This window comes from Phasianus colchicus, chromosome 2, assembly GCF_987193195.1.
Source record: "Phasianus colchicus chromosome 2, bPhaCol1.hap1.1, whole genome shotgun sequence".
Classification (NCBI taxonomy): domain Eukaryota; kingdom Metazoa; phylum Chordata; class Aves; order Galliformes; family Phasianidae; genus Phasianus; species Phasianus colchicus.
Genome location: NC_143437.1, coordinates 59,850,322 through 59,863,646, shown reverse-complemented (window position 1 = coordinate 59,863,646; position 13,325 = coordinate 59,850,322). Strand labels below are relative to the sequence as shown.

At 37.0% G+C, this 13,325-nt stretch overlaps 1 protein-coding gene across 2 annotated transcripts in view; it reads left to right on the top strand.

Annotated features, from left to right (window-relative positions):
• Positions 1-13,325, top strand: part of TPD52L1 (TPD52 like 1) — a 51,948-nt gene that overhangs the window by 12,610 nt on the left and 26,013 nt on the right. For both annotated transcript variants that reach the window (XM_031611108.2, XM_090135833.1), the window contains exons 2-3: positions 7,283-7,398; positions 11,623-11,771. In XM_031611108.2, the coding sequence (XP_031466968.2) occupies positions 7,283-7,398; positions 11,623-11,771 (265 nt within the window). The remainder of the gene's footprint in view (positions 1-7,282; positions 7,399-11,622; positions 11,772-13,325) is intronic.

The window sequence follows — 13,325 nt, the reverse complement described above, 5'->3', positions numbered from 1 at the left end:
AACAGGAATAAAAGAACAGTACTGGAAATCTTTGCAATTTTCAATAATTTTTAAATTATTTTATTGTACATGAATCTAGATCTCCCAACCCCCTCCTTAATCTCTGTATCTGGCACTAAGACTACATTATAAAGAAGATCAAAGGCACTAATGCGGTGTCTGGACAGTTCCTTTGTTCTACTTACCATTTCATCCCTTTGAAGATTTAATTGCAATTTAAATTTGTAAACAATTATTTTCCAATATTAAATAAGATGCAGTTCTGTATAACTTGTTGTGCTGTTACCTACCGTCTAATGAAATGGCAAAAGAACCTGTAACTTTGTTTTGCTTAGCCTAAGGGCTATGCAATTAATTTTTTTTTTTTTTTTTTTTTTTTTTTGCTTTGATGTGGGTACTAGGTAAGAGAGAGAGTTTTGCTATTTTTAACTGGTCAAGAAGCAAAGAAAAAAAGATAGAACAGTAAAAGATCTTCAGTGTTGTTAGAATAAAGGATCATCTTCTATAAACGTCCCTGAATGGAATGTTAGGGAAACTACACAAGAAATAATTTTGTGTTGCCTTTAGCTTTGTTGTCACTGTGGTTAATTCAGCAGATGTTGCTGCCATTAATTCAGCAGACATCACAGTGTTTCATTTTTTTTCTAACAAGGCCAATGTACAAAGATTGGCCAGGTTGTAATACTGTAAAAAATGCCTCAAAGGTGAATGTGGAGGAAATGAATAAAAAGTACATACATACTAAAATGCTTTTACCCAGATAATGTTCATGTATCTAAATAAGAAATCTAAAAATGTCCGGGATCTTTTTTGGTGTATTCTTTGGTTTATTTAGACTTTGTGGTATAGTTATAAATCCTGTAGTTTCTAAGTGATTTATTTAATTCGTCATCCCTGCAATCCTAGTAGGAAACATATGTGCAGGTACAGATCACTGTTGAAACAATTTCTTGTATTAAATCAGATTTAACAGCAGACTCTAAAGCTTCTTTTCCTAGCCTTAGCTATAACTACTATGGACTTCAGGAGAAAACTGAAATGCCTATCAAGTGTTTCAGTAACTCCTTATACTTTTGCTGCATTGCCTTATTGTATGAGTCTTTCAGATCACATTAGATGTGTTCTGCCAGCTATTCACTTTCTACTCTCTGTGTAAATATCTTAATATACCAATGGTTGCCTTCTCAGTCCTTCTGAGTTGGGTCCTTCTAAATGATCTGGGGTTTCTAACTACCGATAATCATATGCTCTTCACCTTTCCTATATATTTTACCTAATCATATGACGGAGTCTAACAATAAGTACTAGAACTAAAAATCAAATAGCTTTCATGTGCTGATTCATACCTACTTTATGTTTTCCCATGCTTAATAATAAGTAGCTTTTTTTTTTTTTCTTTTGGAGTAAAATATGTCCAGACAAGTGTAAACCTGTCTATTTGTGAAGGATAAATGGGGGTAACACATGAGTATATTCTTAATATAAATTGCTTTAGGAATATGAAGTTGCATGGGGCCCCACAGCCTAAGATTGCTGAGGGCAAGATCTGAAGATCCATAAGAAAGATAATTTGAAAGAGATAATGAATGAGGTGGGCTGGGTCTTGCATCCATCTCTGGACAGAGTCTTGCGATGGTGCATCTCAGAGTTAAACCTTAACTGAATGTCTGTGTTGACATTCTAACTAGATTCTAACTTGATTCTAACTAGAAGTGGAGAGAATATGTAGTGAGGACTCGTTAGCTGTCCTTGGATTGTGATGGATGGTTAGGTTCATAGAATAGGTTCCAAGATGGCTTCTGCTCTTCTGTGCTTCTTGTGTGACTGTTCTGTGGAAGAGAATTGGTGGGCACAGTAATGAAGATGGAATACAGGAAGAATATGTATGACTTAATCTGGAAAAGGTAGACAAGCAAATAGACAATAGGAAGTGGTGATGTGTGGACTTCTCTCTTCTGCTGTCCCACCTGCTAGTGGGCTGCTTGAATGAGACTTGTATTCTTCTAACATAGCGAACGTTCTTTGAGGTCAATGTCTACAATTCTGTGCTGCTGGAAAAGGACGTGACATATAAGATGCTCTGGGCTCTCGTAATGGCTGGTAATAAGTTAGATAAAGCTCCCAGTTCATCCTGCGCAGCTTTCAACATCTGTGCCCTAAAATGGAAGTGAAAGCCATTAAGCTTTTACATTTAATATTTAACGTTAATTTCAGCCACTTGTAAAACTCACTCCCCAAAATGACCAAACATTCCATGGTTCATAACTGATACCTGTGCATGTTTATGAGAGATGGGTTTGTAGGTGGACTTACATGACATCCATAAAGTGTGCTGGAGGGCAATAGGCTGCCTCTTGGAAATCCATCCTTGAAGAATGACTCCATCAGAGACTCACAGTACACACTTCTCTCTGCAGGCAAATGTGAGAGGTGGCAGAATCTAGAGATAAAGCAGTAACTGGGAGAAAAATTTGGCTATCTTTTGCAAACCAGCACAGTGCACAAACTCTGAGCTACTGGTGTATACATCAGTCCAAAGAAGAGGTACTGGTTCAAGGCTCTAGAGCAGTATATTATGTTATCAGCATGCCTGAGCTGATAAGCTGCGACAGCATCACTTGCTAACAGTAAATAAGTCTGCACTGATGCAACTGCAGCCTGAATTTAAGCTAGTTGATACTGAAATATATATTGTGTTCCATTTCATATATAAATAGGTCCTAATTCTAACAGCTCTGCATATTGTATCTGCAGTGCCATTGACTACATAGAACTTGACTTTAATTTAGCAGGATTATAGCAATGTTATGCATTGGTCTGGGGAGTAGCAGATGTCTTGCAGTTGTTGAACTATGTGAGCTTCAGTTCCGTGAAGTTAAGCTTAATCATTACAGGTGGAAGTCCTAGTAGAATAGTCATATTTTAGAGTGTCTGCTTTTATGAGCAAGCAGATAAAACTACATTACATTCCTGCACATAAAGCCAGCTGGTAACTTGTTAATAATTATTCTAATCAGGCATTTATTTGTCACTTCATGTGGAAAACACAACCAGTGGAAAATATTTCACTTAAAATTTTACGCTTTCTACACTTTGTAAGATAAGTCATTCCTGGAAGTTAATAAGGAATAAATATTTCTATATTTTTTAGGTTAGGAGAAGGAATAACTCTATGTTAAATTTACAGCCTCCCCATACTTTTAGTGTCCTGTTGTGAAAACAGAGCCCTGAAATGTTACCTAACTGGATTTGCAGCTTCCCAACAAGTGATGTTTTTGTCTGCATCTTGCACAGCTGAAATCAAGGCAAGAGATTCAGGGCCCAGGATTCCACTGCAAGTGAATATGGGACTTAACAGGGTCTTCATAAACTTTACAGAAAATACAAAAATGAGTAATTTAATTAGGAAAAAAAAAAAAGGCCTGTGTGTATGTTGCACAAATCATTCATCAGGATCATATAAAATATCCATGGGTTAATTGATATTTTAATAAGTAGTTAAAGATCATTTGAAAGCTATTATTTAAGATAGCCTAAATTAGAAGGAAAATAGATTTTACCTGGGAGCCAGCAATTACAAATCTATGTGTTCAGTGAAGGCTGTCATATGTCAGTGCTGCAGATATCCAGCAGGAATGATTTGCTTTGGATCAAAATGCCATTCTGTATTTTAGTTCCCATGAGAAGTTATATATCTATATCTATATATATATATATCAATACCAATGTAGATATGTGAATTAGAAACAAATTAATTTCCTTCAACCTCCAAAGAAAAGAAGTGTGAAATAACCATGAAAAGGTCTGTACTGTTTATTCAGTGGCAGCAACTCTATGTATAGAGTGAGTGTGTACAGGCATACAGATGGCTGTCTGCATTTTAAAAAGTGCAATTTATTTTCCCCTGAGTAGAGTACATAATTGTTGGAATTGAATGTACATGGTGAAGTAAAAAAAAATATGGTGTTATCTTAAAATTCTACCTTTAATTGATTGAATGTATCACCTCACTGTGTAGAACAATACTAGATTCTAGGACTCAGCTCTAACCAGTTAGCTGAATCGGCTCTTTCTTGTGTGTATTTTCAAGAGTTGTTAGATCAAGTCTGTTTAACAAAATGTGTAGCTTCATTAAATATGGTAAATAGGGTCCTACCTTGTTCATTAAGAATTGTGGTTAATTCAAGATATTAGGGACCTCAGTGAGTTGTTGTATTCTATTATGTTTCTGTATTTGGTACATCTGTAAGCAATGTCTGAAAGGTGTATTGCTGCCTCATTGACAGAAACCCGCAGGGAAGAGGGAGTGGAGACAGTGCTTCCTGCAGAGTAGAAGGTGAAGAATATTTTGGGCTCAGTGATACTACTGTCTTACTAACAAAATCAATCGTCATCCTTACATGTTTTGGTGTGAATCTCAATACAGGTTCCTGTTCTCCTTGGAGACTGTGGAATTAAGTTGTCTTAAGAGTACAGAAGTGTCTGTAGCCTAACTTCCAATTGGTTTGTGTCTCTGCTTTCATTAAGCTTGTTATATGAGAACTCTTACACTGTCTAATACAAAACTCAATGGTTATTGATTGGAGGGCAAATAGGGACACATGCTCTCTCCCTCTCTCTCTCACACACACTCACACACAAAATGAAAAAAAAAAACAAAAAAACAGAAGGAAAAAAGTCCTGGGAATCTCAGCTGCAGACTTTAGCTTGGGGATGCTAAACTCTCAAGGATTACTAAGTTCCTTTGCTTTTTATTTCTCCTTTTCCTAAGCTGAAGACTGAGAGGCAAACTGGGGATAAAGTCTGTAGGGAAGCACCAGACACTGATGAGATATCTTCGGGCCATTTTTAGGAAACGAGTTTCTATTGCTCAAGTGGGTAAGAAACTGGAAAGTTCAGGTGAGCTAGCACCAGAACTGAAGCATCCTACCTGTGCTGATAGACCTGCTCTAGGACTATAATCCAACAAGAGTGGTGAGAGGACACCAGTAGAGAAGTCCTCATCATAGAATGGAATCTGAAGTCCAGGCTAAAAACTACTACAAGGTGTAGCTGGAAAAAGTAGGAATCATGAAGAAAAGGCAGAGGCTTGAGAACAGCGAAGAAAGAGAGAAGGCTGCTATTAACTGTGCTCATACAAAGAAGGAGGGAGGTCTGCATTACAAGCTGTAGAATGAAGGTGGAGACTGAGAGACCAGAGTAGATTTTAGGTGTCTTGAGACTTGCATGAGAAGCAAGAGGTAAGAAATATGACTGGCTCTGGATAAGTTTGAGAGGATTGTGCAGAAGATTGATAAGCATGTGCTTTTTTTTTTTTTTTTTTTTGAATGGATTGTAATTTTCAGTTCAATCTTCAAGATTGAACTTGATCTTTAGATCTAGTTAAGTGTTAATCTTTCAGTGATTTTGGCCTTTTTAGCTCAAGTATCAGCTGCTCCAAGATCTCCTCATATCACATATTTAACTAATTCTGCCCCAAGACTTTCAATGTTAACCTTGTTGGCCTAAGATTCTTCACAGCATTTCCTAGAGTCGCCCTGTACTGCTTCTCCTGCATCTATGAGAAAAGGGAACTGTTTCAAAGACCATGAGAGCTAAGTATAGCCCAACTCCCTTAGAAACTCTGTAAATCCAAAAAAAAAAAAAAAAAAAAAAAAAAAGGATAACAAAGAACAACAAACCTTAAAACAAACAAACCATTTTGTTTAGTGATGTAGTGGGGCTAATAAAGGTAATTTTGGGGCATTCCTACTGAATAAATATGCTTTTCTTTTGTTGTGACTCTGGCAGTCTAGATTATCCTGCCAAGCTCATTTCTGAATAATAGCAAAGGTATCAACATCTTTTGTATGTTTTCTTCTTTTAAAAAAGTCTTTGTGATTATGGGTGGTGCTCTATTCTTGCACATGGGGCCAAACAGGGATTCAGCACCTGTGTTACTTCTGTTTATCTTCCCACTCATGGGAGGATGTAATTAATGGAGCTGAGTTCATCGCATTGTGCTCTGCAGTGAGGTTGTTAGTAAGAATCAAATCTATTCTATTCTGTTACATAAGAGGAAATCCAGGTATGCTGTGGAAGTCTAGATGGAAGAAATGACGGAAAGTTGGAGGGAGCTTTTCATTCTTCTTCTTGCTTTCTACATGCAAACATAAAGTACTCAATTTCGAGTTGTTGAATACTCCCTACTGCTGAATACTCCCACTCCCTAAGGTCAAAATTTAACAGAATTCTAATCTCCATGAAAAAGAGTATACAGGTCTCTGTGGGCTTGGGGAAGAAGCTGGTCTCTCCCATATTTAAGTAGCACACTGATGTTAAGAGTAGCCTGAGTTTGCTGGTTATCCAGCTGAAGAACTGAAATATGGGGAAAAGTTTTGAGATATAGCCTGGAAGGAAATTTTCTTCCACAAAAGAACCTTAAAACAAGTTCTGAAGGAGCAAGAAAGTTTTTTTTTTTTTTTTTAATCTCATGTTTTGCATTATTTTGTTTTCAGACAGTGAAAAATGAGAAGCTGTAAATGAGTAAATTCCCACCAGTCACTGTTTTCTTCTCACTAAGTGACTCAAAGATAGGATATATTGTGAATCTTCTGAATACCAATCAAATTCAGGTCCCATGAAGTGAATAGTTGGGTTACCATAGGTGCTGATGCAGATCTTGATCAAGCAGAATGAGGTAACTGGAGGTCCAGTACAGTTCTCCCTTCGTAGGCTTAGATCAGGGAATCAAGTTATGATTTTCTCAAACCTTGAGGAATCTGCAAACAGGAGGTATTTCCTTCTGCAAACTATGTCCAACTATAAGATTCTTGAATTTCTGCAGTACACTTTTAAAGCAAATTTGGCTTTGCTAACATCAGTGATTCACATTAATCAACTTTCTTTTTTGAAGAAAAAAAAACCCACCAAAAACAGGTTTGCTTTATTTATGTTTTGTGATGATGGGGGGTTTTTGTTGTTTTAATTGTTGTTTTTTTTTCCTGTGTTGTAAGAAACAAGATGTCTTGCCATGTGCTCCAAGGTGATTGCCCTCTAGGGACAAATTGTGTTTTCATGTGTAAGATTGTTTTTATACAGTAGATACCATCTAATACTTCCACTCACTTTTCAGAAATGAGAAACAGAATCCAAATGACCTTGAGTTGGAAAACATTGATTTGTTATTCCCTTTTATTTTTTCCTAGTGGGTGAATATCTTTTATTTTAGAGTTTGCCAATATTACAGCTGAAATAATTAACAGTAGTTGTTGTACTCTTGTTGTTTAACTCTTTATTTTAGGTTTGTTGGAAACCCAGTCTTTGCATGAAGCAGATGAAGATATGGTCACTGATGTTGATTTCACCAGCATGATTTCTGAAGAAGAAAAAGAGGAGTTAAAGGCTGAGCTGGCCAAGGTAATTACTTTGAATTTCTGTGAGTATTAATGTTTCTATTTCTGTTAATCAATAGATATTAATTGTGGGATGAAGTATACATCATAATGAAATGCTCTTTCTTTAGGTAAAATTATTCTAGACTACAATAGTTCAAAACAATTATTTTCCGTAAGTATTTTTGGAAGATTAGCTAACTTTTACCTTCTGATTGTAGAGATGAAGTTAAACATGCCATTTTAGTCAACAAAAGCCACTTGTCTTTATATATATATATATATATATAAGCCTTTCTTTACAAAGACTGAAAGATATTCTTATTACATCTATGAAGTTGTAGTGGTGTGACACCTGATAGAAACAATTCTTTGTATGATGCTCAGAGGAAAATCTGCTGCTTATGGTTATAGAAGGGTCTGATGATTAGCACAGCAATTTCATCAAGTTTTTGTTTCCTTCATGACTGATGTGTCTGGAGAGGGTTGTATCAAAGCTTCAGGACATGTCATAACACCATGAAAAGATTTAAAAAATAATATTTAATAAAAAAGAATGTGTGAATTATGTGTCCTTTTTATTACAAAGGCTCAGGAGCTTGTCTAGATTTGGCCTAAGGTAAGAGTGTTATGAGAAGGATTTGCTGTTATTGCACATGGAATGGGCTTACCCAGAAGACAGCTCTCCTCCTGAGAGGAATTCCTGTCTTCTGTACAACAAATACGTAAATCAATATTAAGCACCATATAAAATACTTTAATAATTAAGAATGCTCTAATCAATCTTAATGACTCTCAAGTCATTTTAGCAGCGTTGATTCAGTATATTTATTGAAACAGGGGAAAAAAAAAAAAAAGGATTTTTTTTCTGTGCTTTAATGTTACATCAAGCTTTTTATTCCAAGTTGTTAGTTACTTTTGACAATTATTAGAAGGAAGTTGAAACTTCACTTACTCACTTACAACAATTATGTAGGAATTTACCCTTTAACTACTGGCCCAACAGAAAACAAAATGTTCACTCTGTACTCCAGAAAGCACTTCTGTGCTATGCAGGTGATGGAGCATTGGTGCTGGTGATGGAGGACTGGCACAGGTTGCCTCAGAGCGGCTGTGGGGTCTCCTCCTTGGAGATATTCAAAGCTGCCTGGATGTGGGCCTGTGCAGCCTGCTGTAAGTTGTCCTGCTTGAGCAGGAGTTGGACCAGATAAACCCAGAGATCTCTTTCAGCCTAAATGCTTCCTTTCCCTTTTTAGGTGAAAGGGAAAAATTAGGTGTATGGAAACAAGGGGAAAAAAAAGCTTCCTGCAACCATCTGATACAGATATGTCTCTTGCAAGAGGATTTATCCCTTGTCTCTCTTGCGTGCCTGAAAATTCCTGAGAGATGAGTTTTCTGACAGAAATGCTCTAATTCTTGTGCCAACAAACAAATGAGAGATTGCCTTTCAAATACTCTGATCTTGGCTGACCTGGAAATAATTTTCTGAGTTTACCCACAGCAATTCACTGGCATACAGCTTACTCTTGAAAAAAACCTGTAATTGTGCTGAGAAAGGCTTGGAACTTGAGCTTGGTGAACTCTTATGCTTAAAAGAAGTTTATGGTTCTTTAAAAAGATGTACAAAAGCTTGTAAGATCTCAACTCTTCCAGGAAAAAGCTGTGGCAATTGGGTGATGTTTCCTTTTCAAAAGCAATCTGTTTTTGTTTTCAAGTCCTGCTCTATTCCACCAATGGTGGTTTTGTTTTCCTCCACATCTTTATGTGTTGGTTCAGTTTCCTCTGAGGAAGAGGGCTGTGCAAACACCCAGGCCAGGATACTACACTTTGGTTGGTGATACGGTAAGAAAAAAGGATATTTAATTTGGCTTAGAAATATGGGATTAACCATGCTGTCTTCTGTTGTTGTTGTTGTTACACTTGATATTTATCACTCAGGGCCTTGATTATTAAAACTAACATAATAAACATATTCAAATTAATATTCAGCTTATCATTCCAGCCTGTCATCAATATTATTCCAACCAATAGCTGCATTTTTACACATCTTTCCACCTCCACATTTTACATGGTACTGTGTATTCCGGAATATATAGATAATATCAATTTACATAATTCTTTTTTAATATCAGTTTTTTCAGAATTCTCTATTTTACCTCATAAGTACTCTCTGAATTGTTGTTTGTGGATTTTGTTGTTGTTGTTTCCATGGGAGTTATGTATGTTACCTGCTTAAATGGTTTTCAAGATCCCACTGGAAGTCCCTAATTCTTTCTCAGTCTTTGGTCACTGGTATCTGAGCACTTTGGGGAAGCTTTGTGTCTGCCATTAAGTTAAAATGATGGAACTTGAGGAGCATTTTGTCAGTTCAAAGCTAGTTTCTGATCTCTTAAGAAAAATAATGTATTATTTTTAATACAATCAAAAATGTTCATACTTGCACAACTGAGCATGGGGTTAGTACTTTTTTAGGAATTCACAGCTTTTGGCATCTATTCAAGTGAACAGGTGGAAGTTAACTGTAATAGAAACCTTCAAATGTTTACATATCCAAGTACCTAATGATCAGCCTAGTGCTACCCAAGTGGAAAGCTAATGTTTATGTACATGAAAGCGTACTGGTGTTGATTTAAATTAAATTCTTTAACAGCGTTACTCAGGCAAACTTCTGGGAAACAAAGAGGATTGTAAATTGCCGTCAAAGGTGTGCTGAATTTTGTGATTTCTCCATTCTGTAAGCATTTAACCAGTTATCCTCTCAGAACAGAAACTCATACTGTCTCTTGACAGCATCTCATTTACAGCTTAGAAATATAATGGAGCGTTAGGGATAGGGTGAAAGAATAAAGCAATTTTGGATTGTTACCCATTCTACCAATGAAGTGTTGGTATCACAAGTCTTGGTGAATGCTGGTATCTGCTTCACTGTGGTCGTAGTTTTGCTTTGTGTTCATAGTCTTACTGCTTAAGTTTTTGAATAATTTAGATAGTAGGTAGTGACAAAGGAAAGAAACTGGTGGCTGGTGGATTAAACAATGAGATTTTTTAAAGTACAGTGGGCTTGCAGACACTTTTACAAGGAATTGGGATGCATGAATGTGTAAGACAAAAATAATGCCAGTACTGACATTGTAAATATAGCCCTAAAGGTCACAACTGAATCTGCTGCTGCTTGCCTCGTTCCTTGCAGCCAACAGAGGTAAATCTCAGGATGAGTGTGATCTCAGGGAACTTAACATATGGTATGATACATCACCATATGTTATACTGTTAACACGTGGAGGAAGGAACACAGTTGGTAAGGGAACTTTTAAACCTGAAGTGAAAGGCACCTGCTCATGTTGCTTACCCTTGTTAGCTTCAGTACCTCTGAGTACTGGTTGCAATTGGTTTAGGAATCTTCCTAATGAAGAATTCAAGCCTGTGCTCATGGGAGTGCTGTCCAATGGGTAAACAGTCAGTGGCAAACTGTTTCAGTTGTCCCCCTTCTTAGTCAAGTTCTGGGCATTGCCATACTAAAACTCAGTTTTGGTTCTGATGTGTTTGAAATAATGTCTACTGCAGAGAGAATTATATCTCTCTGTTTGGGATGAATGTCATCTTTACAGCTTGAATTTACGTAGTGGCAAGGAGCTCTGAAAACGTTAACCAATTGTGGTTTTTTGAACAATTTTCACTTTTATTTTAAAACATGTAGGGACTAAGATACAGGGATAGACACCCGTGATACACTTAACTTATAGTATTATCTGAAATTTGTTTTAATTTAACTTGCTGCTAACAATTTGTGTTTATTTTTTCATAAGCGTGCGAGATTAAAACATAATCTTTAAGTTAAATGTCTGTGCATTAGAAAAGAGATATCTATCTGAATTATCCAATTGTCTTTTGTCCAATTTCTTCATGAATGAAAAGGTGATATTTGATGCTCCTGATGTCCAAAGGCAGATCTTGGTCAGGTTGTTCTGTTGTCACTTCCTGTCCAGTGTATTCTCTGTCTTATCAGGTGTGTACAGTGGTGTATACAGAGAGAGACATCTACAGCAGTGGCGTCAGCTATGTTCTGGACAACTTTGTAATTTATACACACTCGAATCTCTATGCCTCTCTTGTCACATAAAAAAAAAAAAAATACAAAGCCACAAGTTTGTGCGAGATGCATTTAATCTCCTAAGATAGAATGTGTTTATCTTTCTGCATGAACAGGCTAACACCTCTCTCCTTTCTCCTCCCTCTTTGTTTCTCTCAGCTAGAGGATGAAATTTCAACTTTGCGGCAAGTACTAGCAGCCAAAGAAAAGCACCTGATTGAAATTAAACAAAAGCTTGGCATGAGCCTGATGAATGAACTGAAGCAGAACTTTAGCAAAAGCTGGCATGATATGCAGACAACTTCTGCGTGAGTACAGACTGCACAAATTCATTTTGATATGTTGTGTAGCACATTAGAGATACTGCCTTTGAGCCCTGGGATGAAATTTTTCCATTGCCAGAAGGGGTAGTAAACAGGGGCAAGTATGTCAAGCCTCTTAGAACAAGGAGACCTGATGAAAACCTTCCAGAGCAACAATATGCTTTGCTACTGTATTGTACCTTAATTTTGCAAACTCAGAGCAAATGAATCTGTCATGGGACTGAGGTCAATCTTCCTGTCCCGTGACACATTCCTACAGTTTTTACTGAGGAGAGAAAAAAACATTATTGATCTCAACGTATTATATTTTCCAACTTCCAAGAGAAGAAAGATTACCAAATATTAGCAACTATTCAAAAACAAATAATAAATATCCCATCATCTGAATTATAAAGAATTACAGATGGAATCAGCTGATGTACATTTCTGTTGAATTCCTGCTCCTGGCTAGCCAAAGGAAACATAAAACGTTGTTGACGTTAACTGTGCCATCTTTAAGGTTATCTTAAGTCCTCTGTATATCAAGTACATCAAGTTTTGCAATTTACCAGCATTGTGTTCTTTGGCAAGTCACATACCACAGCCTTGGTTTACCGCTGTGGTGAGTGGGTAACTAGTTCACAAGAGTTTAGTGAAATTCTCCTTGAATGTTTAAGCAGCGCTGGGTTTCTAGGGTGAAAAGTAATGTAGAAGTGTAAATAATAGTTACTCCACTGCATCTGTTCAAGTAGTTTAATGTGAACTTTCTTTTCTAGAACCAGACCAATGTACTGCGGAAGTCTGTAGTCTAACCCATTTGCTACCTTCCAGGAAGGTGCATTTGAAAAATCCCTGGGAGCTTAGGTGAATTGAGCAAGGGGGGGAACTTATTTGAGTTACAGCTTGCTGCCAAGAGCTGTTAGTGCAAGCCTTGTGTAAGGAAGGAATTAAAAATACACATATGGAGATTGTGATAGGATCTGTCCTAAATCTACCATTCCTGAACTGGGAACTGACAGAAGTTTCAAGATTTTATTTATTTTTTCAGCTGACAACTGAATTTGAGAGTCACAGGGAGATGCAAGAGTGAGCAACCTCGCACAAGGGGAGTTGATAGAAAGGCAGGTAGGGCACTGGGATTACCCATGATAGAGCAGTCTCATAGTACCTGAAGAAAGAGAGCAGAGCAGGTTCAGTGACAGTAAATACAATCAAGATAGAAGTCAAGAAGTCAAATAAGTCATAAGCCCCTTAGTAGGAATTGTGGTTTGTACGCCTCCTAACATTTAGTTTTGGGCAGTTTGTCAGGGAGGTCTAAATATCATCTAGTTTTCATGAAATTGTCACTAACAGATGCACTTGAGAGACATTGTCAATGTTGTCTACCACAAGTTCTAGGAGACGGTAGTTCACATGCACTGAACTTTAGAAGAGAGGAGAAGCAGAAGGCACCTAACCTGTGATTACTGGGAGACACTAGCAGAATTTCAAAATAAAAGCTTCAAATGTTACTTGAAATTTTGTAGCATTTTCTGAGATAGCTTCTCACTTTCCATTCTG